The sequence below is a fragment of the Salmo salar genome, chromosome ssa12, assembly GCF_905237065.1.
Source record: "Salmo salar chromosome ssa12, Ssal_v3.1, whole genome shotgun sequence".
NCBI classification, from domain to species: Eukaryota; Metazoa; Chordata; class Actinopteri; order Salmoniformes; family Salmonidae; genus Salmo; species Salmo salar.
The window spans coordinates 2165001-2180474 of NC_059453.1; the positions used below are offsets into that span (position 1 = coordinate 2165001).

At 45.6% G+C, this 15474-nt stretch overlaps 1 protein-coding gene across 2 annotated transcripts in view; it reads right to left on the reverse strand.

Moving 5' to 3' along the window:
- The window catches only part of LOC106595215 (mitochondrial dynamics protein MID51), a 24250-nt gene extending 12718 nt beyond the window's left edge, over positions 1–11532 (reverse strand). Inside the window, exons 1-6 of one of the 2 annotated variants that reach the window (XM_045690481.1) lie at positions 11425–11532; positions 6282–6442; positions 5500–5665; positions 3022–3128; positions 1956–2132; positions 666–829 (exon numbers count right to left, since the gene is read on the reverse strand). In XM_045690481.1, the coding sequence (XP_045546437.1) occupies positions 666–829; positions 1956–2132; positions 3022–3128; positions 5500–5665; positions 6282–6419 (752 nt within the window). In that variant the 5' untranslated portion in view covers positions 6420–6442; positions 11425–11532. Of the gene's footprint in view, positions 1–665; positions 830–1955; positions 2133–3021; positions 3129–5499; positions 5666–6281; positions 6443–11351 lie in introns of both variants that reach the window. The other variant, XM_045690482.1, reaches the window with a different exon arrangement.
- Between the last annotated feature and the right edge of the window lie 3942 nt (positions 11533–15474).

Here is a 15474-nt window from a genome sequence, read left to right on the forward strand (position 1 = left end):
TACCCCCCTGGATACTGATCAGGGTAGAACAGATTTAAATACCCCCCTGGATACTGATCAGGGTAGAACAGATTTAAAACCCCCCTGGATACTGATCAGGGTAGAACAGATTTAAATACCCCCCCCCGGTCTAGACAATATGGATACTGATCAAGGTAGAACTGATTTAAATACCCCCCTGGATACTTATCAGGGTAGAACAGATTTAAATACCCCCCCTGGATACTGATCAGGGTAGAACAGATTAAAATACCCCCTGGATACTGATCAGGGTAGAACAGATTTAAATACCCCCCTGGATACTTATCAGGGTAGAACAGATTTAAATACCCCCCTGGATACCTATCAGGGTAGAACAGATTGAAATACCCCCCCGGTCTAGACTATGGATACTGATCAAGGTAGAACAGATTTAAATACCCCCCTGGATACTGATCAGGGTAGAACAGATTTAAATACCCCCCTGGATACTGATCAGGGTAGAACAGATTTAAATACCCCCCTGGATACTGATCAGGGTAGAACTGATTTAAATACCCTCCTGGATACTGATCAGGGTAGAACAGATTTAAATACCCCCCTGGATACTTATCAGGGTAGAACAGATTTAAATACCCCCCTGGATACTTATCAGGGTAGCCGATATGTAAAGGGCGTTTGTTTACCTGTCCCAGTAGCTGCGTCCTCGAGGGAAGTATTCCAGGTTGACGCGTCGGACCATCCAGTGCAGAGGGTGCGTTAGGAGGGTCTCCTCCCCAGGGATCAGTCTCCACAGGCTGGGTTCCAGCTGGAGGGGGACCAGCAGGCAGGCGTGGTCCGCTCTCACCACCTAGACACACACGACTAGCTTCACCACCACGACTAGCTTCACCACCACCCGCACGACTAGCTTCACCACCACCCGCACGACTAGCTTCACCCCCACCGTCACGACCAGCTTCACCCCCACCGTCACGACCAGCTTCACCCCCCCACCGTCACGACCAGCTTCACCCCCACCGTCACGACTAGCTTCATCACCACACGACTTTCTTCATCACCACCACACTACTAGCTTCATCACCAGACACACGACTAGCTTCATCACCACCAGCACAACACGACTAGCTTCATCTCCACCTGACTAGCTTGTAATGCCGGCCATTTAGAAAGACACTCTTAAATAAAGAGTGACTTAAGTTAGTCCATGAACACTTATTGTGTGCGCGATTCAGGGTGCGTGCGCGATTAAGGGTGCGTGCGCGACGATTCAGGGTGCGTGCGCGACGATTCAGGGTGCGTGCGCGACGATTCAGGGTGCGTGCGCGATTCAGGGCGCGTGCGCGATTCAGTGCGCGTGCGCGATTCAGGGCGCGTGCGCGATTCAGGGCGCGTGCGCGATTCAGGCGCGTGCGCGATTCAGTGCGCGTGCGCGATTCAGTGCGCGTGCGCGATTCAGTGCGTCGCGTGCGCGCGATTCAGTGCGTCTGCGCGCGATTCAGGGCGCGTGCGCGATTCAGTGCGCGTGCGCGATCCAGTGCGCGTGCGCGATCCAGTGCGCGTGCGCGATTCAGTGCGCGTGCGCGATTCAGTGCGCGTGCGCGATTCAGTGCGCGTGCGCGATTCAGTGCGCGTGTGCGATTCAGTGCGCGTGTGCGATTCAGTGTGTGTGTGATTCAGTGTGATTCGGTGCGTGTGATTCAGTGTGTGTGTGATTCAGTGTGATTCGGTGCGTGCGATTCAGTGTGTGTGTGATTCAGTGTGATTCGGTGCGTGCGATTCAGGGTGTGTGATTCAGCGCGTGTGCGATTCAGTGAGTGTGTGATTCAGTGCGATTCGGTGCGTGCGATTCAGGGTGTGTGATTCAGCGCGTGTGCGATTCAGTGAGTGTGTGATTCAGTGCGTGTGCGATTCAGTGTGTGTGTGAGATTCGGTGCGTGCGATTCAGCGTGCGCGTGCGATTCAGTGCGTGGTACCTGCAGGTCGTCGAGGAGGGATCCTCCCAGTGACATCTCTCCCAGAGGCATGTCAGGGTTCGTGGTGTGCAGGAAGCCTTGTACCTCTATACAGATATCGAGAGCGAGACTCTCAGCTCTGTGGACGACCTCTGGGGTAATAGCTGCTCTGATAGAATAATACTGATGGAGACGGTCCTACAGAGAGAGAGAGGTTAGTGGTCAGATATCTCTGGTAGCCAACAGGGCTTCTCATGAAGTGCACCTGACGCCAACATACTAATTAAATAATTAGGAGCTTAGGGCGTCATCTTCTCTCCAGAAATGTTTGGTGATCCACTAGGAATGCCTTGAAGATGGACCAGTGGGATGAAAACCGGCAGGTCGGTGACCCAGGTGTTAGAATGGTGTTCCTACCAGACTACAGACCAGCGTCTGGATCGGTACTTAACATACCAGCGAACCACATCATATCGTACAGCATAAAATACACGGCATTCGGAAAAGTATTCAGACCCCTTCCCCTTTTTTCCCACATTTTGTTACGTTACAGCCTTATTCTAAAATGGATTAAATTGTTTCCCCTCATCAATCTACACACAATACCCCATAATGACATCACAATACCCCATAATGACATCACAATACCCCATAATGACATCACAGTACCTCATAACGACAAAGAAAAACAGTTTTTTGGGGGGAATTTTTACAAATATATTCAAAATGAAAAACAGAAATAACTTATATACCTTCACATTTTTTTTATTTCATAACTTTTAGAATAAGGCTGTATAATGTAATGTGGGGAAAATGGGTTTTCGAAAGGGTTGTCCTCAGCAGGAATCGAACCCACGGATCCCTGACGTTGCAAGTACCATGCTGAAAGAGACACGATCAGATCGCACGCAGTCACGTTGATGCAATGCAATGCAGTCAGGAACGCCACTGTAGAATCCTGGCTTAGAGGTCAAGGGTCATACCTGCAAGGTGAGAGACAGCTGTAGACTCTTGGCTAGAGGTCAGGGGTCATACCTGCAAAGTGAGAGACAGCTGTAGACTCTTGGCTAGAGGTCAAGGGTCATACCTGCAAGGTAAGAGACAGCTGTAGGCTCTTGGGTCTCTGGGACTCTGATGCTTTGACAGGCTTCTCGTCCAGACTAGACTTCTGCTGCTGGGGCTGGCACAGGTCAGCTAGAAAGAGAGGAGAGAGAGGACGGGGTGAGAAAGAGAGGAGAGGAGAGAGGACGGGGTGAGAAAGAGAGGAGAGGAGAGAGGACGGGGTGAGAAAGAGAGGAGAGGAGAGAGGATGAGGTGAGAGAGAGGACGGGGTGAGAAAGAGAGGAGAGGAGAGAGGACGGGGTGAGAAAGAGAGGAGAGGAGAGAGGATGAGGTGAGAGAGAGGACGGGGTGAGAAAGAGCGGAGAGGAGAGAGGACGGGGTGAGAAAGAGCGGAGAGGAGAGAGGACGGGGTGAGAAAGAGCGGAGAGGAGAGAGAGGACGGGGTGAGAAAGAGCGGAGAGGAGAGAGAGGACGGGGTGAGAAAGAGCGGAGAGAAGAGAGAGGACGGGGTGAGAAAGAGCGGAGAGGAGAGAGAGGACGGGGTGAGAAAGAGCGGAGAGGAGAGAGAGGACGGGGTGAGAAAGAGCGGAGAGGAGAGAGAGGGACGGGGTGAGAAAGAGCGGAGAGGAGAGAGGACGGGGTGAGAAAGAGCGGAGAGGAGAGAGGACGGGGTGAGAAAGAGCGGAGAGGAGAGAGGACGGGGTGAGAAAGAGAGGAGAGGAGAGAGGACGGGGTGAGAAAGAGAGGAGAGGAGAGAGGACGGGGTGAGAAAGAGCGGAGAGGAGAGAGGAGAGGGACGAGAGGGAGTGAGAGAGAGACGGGGGAGAGAGAGAGAGAGAGGACGGGGTGAGAAAGAGAGGAGAGGAGAGAGGACGGGTGGGAAAGAGAGGAGAGGAGAGAGGACGGGGTGAGAAAGAGAGGAGGTGAGAAAGAGAGGACGGGGGTGAGAAAGAGAGGACGGGGTGAGAAAGAGAGGAGAGAAGACGGGGTGAGAAAGAGAGAGAGAAGACGGGGTGAAAAGAGAGGAGAGAAGACGGGGTGAGAAAGAGAGGAGAGAGAGAGAGAGAGAGGACGGGGTGAGAAAGAGAGGAGAGAGGACGGGGTGAGAAAGAGAGGAGAGGAGAGAGGACGGGGTGAGAAAGAGAGGAGAGGAGAGAGGACGGGGTGAGAAAGAGAGGAACGGGGTGAGAAAGAGAGGACGGGGTGAGAAAGAGAGGACGGGGTGAGAAAGAGAGGAGAGAGGACGGGGTGAGAAAGAGAGGAGAGAAGACGGGGTGAGAAAGAGAGGAGAGAAGACGGGGTGAGAAAGAGAGGAGAGAAGACGGGGTGAGAAAGAGAGGAGAGAGAGGGGGGTGAGAAAGAGAGGAGAGAGGACGGGGTGAGAAAGAGAGGAGAGAGGACGGGGTGAGAAAGAGAGGAGAGAGGACGGGGTGAGAAAGAGAGGAGAGAGGACGGGGTGAGAAAGAGAGGAGAGAGGATGGGGTGAGGGAGAGGAGAGAGGATGGGGTGAGGGAGAGGAGAGAGGATGGTGTGATAAAGAGAGAAGAGAGGATGGGGTGAGAAAGAGAGAAGAGAGGATGGGGTGAGAAAGAGAGGAGAGAGGATGGGGTGAGAAAGAGAGGAGAGAGGATGGGGTGAGAAAGAGAGGAGAGAGGATGGGGTGAGAAAGAGAGGAGAGAGGATGGGGTGAGAAAGAGAGGAGAGAGGATGGGGTGAGAAAGAGAGGAGAGAGGATGGGGTGAGAAAGAGAGGAGAGAGGATGGGGTGAGAAAGAGAGGAGAGAGGATGGGGTGAGAAAGAGAGGAGAGGAGAGAGGATGGGGTGAGAAAGAGAGGAGAGGAGAGAGGATGGGGTGAGAAAGAGAGGAGAGGAGAGAGGATGGGGTGAGAAAGAGAGGAGAGGAGAGAGGATGGGGTGAGAAAGAGAGGAGAGGAGAGAGGATGGGGTGAGAAAGAGAGGAGAGGAGAGAGGATGGGGTGAGAAAGAGAGGAGAGGAGAGGAGAGAGAGGATGGGGTGAGAAAGTGTGGTAATCAGTGTCTTGTACCTTTCTGGATCATTAGCAGTGTGGTAATCAGTGTCTTGTACCTTTCTGGATCATTAGCGGTGTGGTAATCAGTGTCCTGTACCTTTCTGGATCATTAGCGGTGTGGTAATTCAGTGTCCTGTACCTTTCTGGATCATTAGCGGTGTGGTAATTCAGTGTCCTGTACCTTTCTGGATCATTAGCGGTGTGGTAATTCAGTGTCCTGTACCTTTCTGGATCATTAGCGGTGTGGTAATTCAGTGTCCTGTACCTTTCTGGATCATTAGCGGTGTGGTAATTCAGTGTCCTGTACCTTTCTGGATCATTAGCGGTGTGGTAATTCAGTGTCCTGTACCTTTCTGGATCATTAGCGGTGTGGTAATTCAGTGTCCTGTACCTTTCTGGATCATTAGCGGTGTGGTTATCAGTGTCCTGTACCTTTCTGGATCATTAGCGGTGTGGTAATCAGTGTCCTGTACCTTTCTGTGGCTTGGTTGCCTTGGCGACGTGTTTCATGACAACACCCTCCAGCCCCTTCCTTATGGACTTGGGGGAGGCGGAGACTAAGCTAAGCTCCTCCCAGCTCTCCGACATCTTCTGTTCCACCTTCTCGTCGTCCGCCGCCCGGCCGGCGCGTTCTATCAACTACAGATACACACACACCATTATACACCTGGACTACCATCGTTCAGATATACATTATACACCTGGACTACTATCGTTCAGATACACACCATTATACACCTAAACTACCATCGTTCAGATAGACACACCATTATACACCTGAACTACCATCGTTCAGATAGACACACCATTATACACCTGAACTACCATCGTTCAGATATACACCATTATACACCTAAACTACCATCAGATCGTAGACACACCATTATACACCTGAACTACCATCGTTCAGATATACACACCATTATACACCTGAACTACCATCGTTCAGATATACACACCATTATACACCTGGACTACCATCGTTCAGATATACACACCATTATACACCTGAACTACCATCGTTCAGATATTCACACCAATAAAACAAAAATCCATTGTTTAAATGCACACACACACACATACGCTCTGTCACATACACACACAGGCCCTGTTCGAGCGCATAAAATAAGTGACGCATTGTGGGTAAATTGTGACTGACTTAAATGACCTACAAAAAACGGTAATGAGTAATTATGATGCGAGTTGATTATTTTTTATATATTTTTTCCAGTCAAGACAAAATTCTCTCTCTCACCCTCTTGACAGCCAACGTAGCGATGCCCAGCACCGCTGCCCCTCCCACTCCCAGGACCAATCGGGCATTAGCCAGCAGGAAGTTTATCACCACGGCGATGCCCTCCTCGCCCCGGCTCCTCCCCCACCGGAAGTCCATCACTTCCTGTCCCACAGAGACACCTGATAGAAACAAGAAACAGAGAGTGAGAGATGACTTTCCTTTTCTGTAGAGGGATATATGTATAAACAGGGGTGTAACTTTCACATGTTCCCCCCCCCCACATTCTGAAATTGCATTTTTATGTCCCCCTCCCCCCAGTTTCATAATTGGAATGTGATACAAAACGAGGCAACGGGGGGCTTTAGGACCATGCGGACTCCTCCGAGCGGTCGGGTAGGCTGTTAGGAGGGTTTCTCCGAATGTATATGAAATATACAGTACCAGTCAAACGTTTTTGGGACACACTTGCTCATTCAAGGGTTTTTCTTGATTGATGACAGCTTTGCACCACTCTTGGCATTCTCTCAACCAGCTTAATGAGATAGTCACCTGGAATTCATTTCAATTAACAGGTGTGCCTTGTTAAATGTTAACCTGTTAGGGCTAGGGGGCAGTATTTGCACGGCTGGATAAAACAAATGTACCCGATTTAATCTGGTTACTAATCCTACCCAGTAACTAGAATATGCATATACTTATTATATATGGATAGAAAACACTCTAAAGTTTCTAAAACTGTTTGAATGGTGTCTGTGAGTATAACAGAACTCATTTGGCAGGCAAAACCCTGAGACATTTTCTGACAGGAAGTGGATACCTGATGTGTTGTATTACCTTTAAACCTATGCCATTGAAAAACACAGGGGCTGAGGAATATTTTGGCACTTCCTATTGCTTCCACTAGATGTCACCAGCCTTTACAAAGTGTTTTGAGTCTTCTGGAGGGAGATCTGACCGAACACGAGCCATGGAACGATGATGGCCCATTAGACACCTGGCGCGCGAGTTCATGTTGGGTACCCTCGTTCCAATACGTTATAAAAGAGTATGCATTCGTCCACCTTGAATATTATTCATGTTCTGGTTAAAAAAGGCCCTAATGATTTATGCTATACAACGTTTGACATGTTTGAACGAACGTAAATATATTTTTTCCCCTCGTTCATGAAGTGAAGTCCGGCGGGCTTAGATCATGTGCTAACAAGACGGAGATTTTTGGACATAAATGATGAGCTTTTTTGAACAAAACTACATTCGTTATGGACCTGTGATACCTGGAAGTGACATCTGATGAAGAGAATCAAAGGTAATGGATTATTTACATAGTATTTTCGATTTTAGATCTCCCCAACATGACGACTAGTCTGTATCGCAACGCGTATTTTTCTGGGCGCAGTGCTCGGATTATTGCAAAGTGTGATTTCCCAGTAAGGTTATTTTTAAATCTGGCAAGTTGATTGCGTTCAAGAGATGTAAATCTATAATTCTTTAAATGACAATATAATATTTTACCAATGTTTTCTAATTTTAATTATTTAATTTGTGATGCTGACTTGACTGCCGGTTATTGGAGGGAAACGATTTCCTCAACATCAATGCCATAGTAAAACGCTGTTTTTGGATATAAATATGAACTTGATAGAACTAAAAATGCATGCATTGTCTAACATAATGTCCTAGGAGTGTCATCTGATGGAGATTGTAAAAGGTTAGTGCATCATTTTAGCTGGTTTTATGGTTTTGGTGACCCTGTCTTTGAATTGACAAAACATTACACACAACTCTTGTAAATGTACTGTCCTAACATACTCTAAATTTATGCTTTCGCCGTAAAACCTTTTTGAAATCGTAAAACGTGGTTAGATTAAGGAGATGTTTATCTTTCAAAGGGTGTAAAATAGTTGTATGTTTGAAAAATTTGAATTTTGACATTTATTTGGATTCAAATTTGCCGCTCTTGAAATGCACCTGCTGTTGATGGAGTGCACCACGGGGGACGCTAGCGTCCCACCTAGCCCATAGAGGTTAATAAATGTGGAATTTCTTTCCTTCTTAAATGCGTTTGAGCCAATCAGTTGTGTTGTGACAAGGTAGGGTTGGTATACAGAAGATAACCCTATTTGGTAAAAGACCAAGTCCATATTATGGCAAGAACAGCTCAAATCAGCAAAGAGAAACTACAGTCCATCATTACTTTAAGACATGAAGGTCAGTCAATCTGAAAAATGGCAAGAACTTTAAAAGTTTCTTCAACTGCAGTCGCAAAAACCATCAAGCCCTATGATGAAACTGGCTCTCATGAGGACCACCACAGGAAAGGAAGACCCAGAGTTCCCTCTGCTGCAGAAGATAAGCTCAGAGTTACCAGCTTCAGAACTTGCAGCCCAAATAAATGCTTCACAGAGTTCAAGTAACAGACACATCTCAACATCAACTGTTCAGAGGAGACTGTGTGAATCAGGCCTTCATGGTCGAATTTCTGCAAAGAAACCACTACTAAAGGACACCAATAAGAAGAAGAGACTCGCTTGGGCCAAGAAACACAAGCAATGGACACTAGAAGCTGCGCTCCTAGTGGCCGGGGACTATAATGCAGGCAAACTTTTAAATCCCGTTTTACCTCATTTCTACCAGCATGCCACATGTGCAACCAGAGGGAAAATACTTATTTACCTCTTTTAAAATGCAAATCAATTTATAACATTTTTGACATGTATTTTTCTGGATTTTTGTTGTTGTTATTCTGTCTCTTACTGTTCAAATAAACCTACCATTAAAATTATAGGCTGATCGTTTCTTTGTCAGTGGGCAAATGTACAAAATCAGCAGGGGATCAAATACTTTTTTCCCCTCACTGTAGGTGACAGGTCGAGGTCATAGAGACTGAACCAGTCCTGTCAGTCAACACCAGAGATAGGTGGTGACAGGTCTAGGCCCTAGAGACAACCAGTCCCGTCAGTCAACACCAGAGATAGGTGGTGACAGGCCTAGACCCTGGAGACTGAACCAGTCCTGTCAGTCAACACCAGAGATGGGTGGTGACAGGTCTAGGCCCTAGAGACTGAACCAGTCCTGTCAGTCAACACCAGAGATAGGTGACAGGTCTAGACCCTGGAGACTGAACCAGTCCTGTCAGTCAACACCAGAGATAGGTGGTGACAGGTCTAGGCCCTAGAGACTGAACCAGTCCTGTCAGTCAACACCAGAGATAGGTGGTGACAGGTCTAGACCCTGGAGACTGAACCAGTCCTGTCAGTCAACACCAGAGATAGGTGACAGGTCTAGGTCCTAGAGACTGAACCAGTCCTGTCAGTCAACACCAGAGATAGGTGACAGGTCTAGGTCCTAGAGACTGAACCAGTCCTGTCTCTGGTGTTGACTGACGGGACTGGTTCAGTATCTATGATCCTAGACCTGTCACCTATCTCTGGTGTTGACTGACAGGACTGGTTCAGTCTCTAGGGCCTAGACCTGTCACCTCCTGTCTCTGGTGTTGACTGACAGGACTGGTTCACTCTCTAGGACCTAGACCTGTCACCTATCTCTGGTGTTGACTGACAGGCCTGTGTCCCACTTTCCTTTCCCAGCTCTACGTGACCGTTTTCTGTTGGTGTCATATTTATCTCCTGCAGCACCTGGCAGACAGAAATAGATCATAGGATGTCCCCTTGGCTACCCTGGCACTAGACAGAGCCCAAGACTTCATCCTAAATGGCACCCTATTCTCTATGGACCCTAGCAAAAAGTAGTGCACTGTATAGGGAAAAGGGTGCTATGGGCCCTGGCCAAAAGTAGTGCACTATAGAGGGAAAAGGGTGTCATATAGGATTCAAGCCCAGTCTATTTAAAGACGAGATGAGCTCAATTTGTGCAGGTCACATTATATTCCAGCTACTGTATATTCCTGGACCTGCACAGATATAACAACCACCAACCAACTACCAGGGACCAGAATATCAATATCCAAACTCTCTACATATTGTATCTGCCATGGACCATATTGACTTATTCTCCGTGTCTCAGTATGGTGCAACCTGACACATGTTGTCCAAAGCAAAATGTTTCTAGTACAATAAACACACATCAACATAATGGGTCGATATAACCTAACTCGCTGTAGCCATAGAAGATATCTAACAATCTCTTCTTCTACATTTAGTCATTTAGCAGACGCTCTTATCCAGAGCGACTTACAGTAGTGAATACATACATTTCATACATTTTTTTTGTTTTTTTGTACTGCCCCCCCCCGTGGGAATCGAACCCACAACCCTGGCGTTGCACACACCATGCTCTACCAACTGAGCCACAGGGAAGACTTGTATAGACACTTCTATAGACAGAAAGTCGTAAAAAACAGCCGTGTCTTTCGAGTTATGAAATCATAGCGTAGCTAGCTAATGTTAGCTACTGTCGTTTAGTCTAACTAGCTAAATATCATGTTATCCTATTATGGAAATCCTTCTCCAGATAACACAGAGGACGTGTGTGTGATAGCTAGCTAATGTTAGTCTAACTAGCTAAATATCATGTTTTCCTATTGTGTAAATCCTTCAGCAAATAACGCAGAGGACGTGTGTGTGATAGCTAGCTAATGTTAGTCTAACTAGGTAAATATCCTGTTATCCTATTGTGTAAATCATTCTCCAAATAACACAGAGGACGTGTGTGTGTGTGATAGCTAGCTAGTATATGTTCAGCCAGAGATAGTAGTTACAAAGTTAGTTCATGTTTACAGTCTCTGTTTTATCTCCCTTTCACCCAGTGTTTAATTGCAGCTGGTGTGGTTAGGTGGGATGGGCGCCGTACACTGAAATGTTTGTTTTGGAACTAACTAGCTAGGTTAGCTGGTCAGCAGTAAATCAACTATACGTATAAAACGCTGTAATGTTATTTTGAAAAGACAGCGGCACATCAACTAACCAAACGGGCAACATGAGAGGGACAAAACTTTTTTTAGTTTGCATACGAACAAGAGAAGCTAAGTTAGCTTATGTAGCTAGCATAAGTTAGCCACATTACGTTATAGCTAGCTACAGCTGTTGTTATCATTTTTTTGTTGCGTTTAGCTGTTCGGATACAACTCACCAATCTACAACTTCTGCTATATTGTAATTCTAACTCCAATCCATTTGGTAAAAAAAAACACAACGTTATTTACCCGGACTAGTCGACCATATCTTGTCGTTTTTGATTATCTGTCAACATGAAAAGAATATAACGTCCAAAAGTAACATAGCAACCGATGTCGTAAAACAGACGTTACGTGCTTCAACCAACCAATGGTTAGGTGACACGTCATCGATTGAAATATTGCTATAACATATAATATTCTAAAATTAACAAAAAATATATAATATTCTTAGATTAACAAAAATATATATAAGTAATATTCTTAGATTATCAAAAAATATAAATAATATTCGTAGATTAACAAAAAAATATATATATAATGTTCCTAGAATAAAAAAAAAAAAAATATATATAGAATATTCTAAGATAACCAAAAAAAAATATATATATATATATATATATATATATATATATATATAATGTTCTTAGATTAACAAAAATATATATATGTTCTTAGAGTAACAAAAAAATATATATAATATTCTTAGATTAACAAAAAAATATATATATAATGTTCTTAGAATAAAAAAAAATATATATATATATAATATTCTAAGATAACATTGTTAATATTTCTTTACAAAATGTCATTCAATTTTATGATATCCAGTGGAACAACCACTTTACAATAGTGCATCTAAATCTTTTCAAGACGGGCTGAGCGGGAACTGTGCTTCCTCAGAGGTAGGAATAACAACAACAACAAAAAAATATATATAATGTTCTTAGATTAACAAAAAAAAAATATATATAATGTTCTTAGATTAACAAAAAAATATATATATATAATGTTCTTAGATTAACAACAAAAAAATAAAAAATAATATATATATATATATATTTTCTTTTTTTATTATAATTTTTTACATCTAAGAACATTTTGTGTATATATATATATATATATATATATATATAAAAATGTTCTTAGATGACGCGTAAAATACCTGTCGAGGCGTTGTAAGATCTGGCCGGTGGAAGAAACGCCTGGGCAGAGGAACACGCCAATACATTTGTCCGTATGATTGACAGCCAATGGCAGGAGACGTTATGTTCTGACGTTGACGTTTGGGGTCTTTGTAGCTGAAGGGGGTGGGAGTTGTATATATATATATATATACACAAAACACGTACAAGTTTATTGTGTGTAAAACATTATTTAGTCGGAACTCTGACATTTCCGACCCGCTAACTGGTTTTAGTTATACATTTGCCTGCGTTCAACCAGTTAGCAAGTTGGACATTTCAGAGTTTCCTAGTATCTACCAGTACGTGAACGCGGCATTACCTTTTCAATTTGCCCGAGAACATTAATTCGACCTGGTTTTGATCATTAATTACCGTATAATCCAGCGTTTTTAATCGTTTTTCCTCTTATTTTTGTTGTTGTTGTGTTTATTATGGATCCCCATTAGTTCCTGTCGAGGCAGCAGCTACTCTTCCTGGGGTTTATTATGGACCCCCATTAGTTCCTGCCAAGGCAGCAGCTACTCTTCCTGAGGTTTATTATGGATCCCCATTAGTTCCTGTCAACACAGCAGCTACTCTTCCTGGGGTTTATTATGGATCCCCATTAGTTCCTGTCAAGGCAGCAGCTACTCTTCCTGGGGTTTATTATGGATCCCCATTAGTTCCTGCCAAGGCAGCAGCTACTCTTCCTGGGGTTTATTATGGATCCCCATTAGTTCCTCTCAAGGCAGCAGCTACTCTTCCTGGGGTTTATTATGGATCCCCATTAGTTCCTGCCAAGGCAGCAGCTACTCTTCCTGGGGTTTATTATGGATCCCCGTTAGTTCCTGCCAAGGCAGCATCTACTCTTCCTGGGGTTTATTATGGTTCCCCATTAGTTCCTGCCAAGGCAGCGGCTACTCTTCCTGTGGTTTATTATGGATCCCCATTAGTTCCTGCCAAGGCAGCAGCTACTCTTCCTGGGGTTTATTATGGATCCCCATTAGTTCCTGCCAAGGCAGCATCTACTCTTCCTGGGGTTTATTATGGTTCCCCATTAGTTCCTGCCAAGGCAGCGGCTACTCTTCCTGTGGTTTATTATGGATCCCCATTAGTTCCTGCCAAGCCAGCGGCTACTCTTCCTGGGGTTTATTATGGATCCCCATTAGTTCCTGTCAAGGCAGCGGCTACTCTTCCTGGGGTTTATTATGGACCCCCATTAGTTCCTGCCAATGCAGCAGCTACTCTTCCTGGGGTTTATTATGGATCCCCGTTAGTTCCTGCCAAGGCAGCGGCTACTCTTCCTGTGGTTTATTATGGATCCCCATTAGTTCCTGCCAAGCCAGCGGCTACTCTTCCTGGGGTTTATTATGCATCCCCATTAGTTCCTGCCAAGGCAGCAGCTACTCTTCCTGGGGTTTATTATGGATCCCCATTAGTTCCTGCCAAGGCAGCAGCTACTCTTCCTGGGGTTTATTATGGATCCCCGTTAGTTCTTGGGGTTTGTTATGGATCCCCATTAGTTCCTGCCAGGCAGCAGCTACACTCCTGGGGTTTATTATGGATCCCCATTAGTTCCTGCCAAGGCAGCGGCTACTCTTCCTGGGGTTTATTATGGATCCCCATTAGTTCCTGCCAAGGCAGCAGCTACTCTTCCTGGGGATTATTATGGATCCCCATTAGTTCCTGCCAAGGCAGCAGCTACTCTTCCTGGGGTTTATTATGGATCCCCATTAGTTCCTGCCAAGGCAGCAGCTACTCTTCCTGGGGTTTATTATGGATCCCCATTAGTTCCTGCCAAGACAGCAGCTACTCTTCCTGGGGTTTATTATGGAGCCCCATTAGTTCCTGCCAAGGCAGCAGCTACTCTTCCTGGGGTTTATTATGGATCCCCGTTAGTTCCTGCCAAGGCAGCAGCTACTCTTCCTGGGGTCCAGCTAAATTAAGGCAGTTATAACAAATGTAAAACATTCCACAACAGATTTCCCAACCGAATGAGTGTGGTCCCTCAGTCCACTACTCTACATCGACAACACAAAATCCATGCTTGTGTGTGTGTGATCATGTGTGTTTACTATTTTATTGAACCTTTATTTAACTAGGCAAGTCAGTTTAGAACAAATTCTTATTTTCAATGACGGTCTAGGAACAGTGGGGTTAACTGTCTTGTTCAGGGGCAGAACGACAGATTTGTACCCTTGTCACCTCGGGGATTTGAACTTGCAACCTTTCGATTACTAGTCCAACGCTCTAACCACTAGACTACCCTGTGTCTGTGTGTGTCTCGTCACAGTCCCCGCTGTTTCATAAGGTGTATTTTTATCTGTTTTTTAAATCTGATTCTCCTGCTGCATCAGTTACTTGATGTGGATTAGAGTTCCATGTAGTCATGGCTCTATGTAGTACTGTGGCGCCTCCCATAGTCTGTTCTGGACTTGGGGACTGTGAAGAGACCTCTGGTGGGCATGTCTTGTGGGGTATGTATGGGTGTCTCTGAGCTGTGTGCCAGTTGTTAGGACAGACCTCTGGTGGGCATGTCTTGTGGGGTATGTATGGGTGTCTATGAGCTGTGTGCCAGTCAGTTTAAACAGACCTCTGGTGGCATGTCTTGTGGGGTATGTATGGGTGTCTGAGCTGTGTGCCAGTAGTTTTAACAGACCTCTGCTGGCATGTCTTGTGAGGTATGTATGGGTGTCTATGAGCTGTGTGCCAGTAGTTTAAACAGACCTCTGCTGGCATGTCTTGTGGGGTATGTATGGGTGTCTGAGCTGTGTGCCAGTAGTTTAAACAGACCTCTGCTGGCATGTCTTGTGAGGTATGTATGGGTGTCTATGAGCTGTGTGCCAGTAGTTTAAACAGACCTCTGCTGGCATGTCTTGTGGGGTATGTATGGGTGTCTGAGCTGTGTGCCAGTAGTTTAAACAGACCTCTGGTGGCATGTCTTGTGGGGTATGTATGGGTGTCTGAGCTGTATGCCAGTCAGTTTAAACAGACCTCTGGTGGCATGTCTTGTGGGGTATGTATGGGTGTCTGAGCTGTATGCCAGTCAGTTTAAACAGACCTCTGGTGGCATGTCTTGTGGGGTATGTATGGGTGTCTGAGCTGTGTGCCAGTCGTTAGGACAGACCTCTGG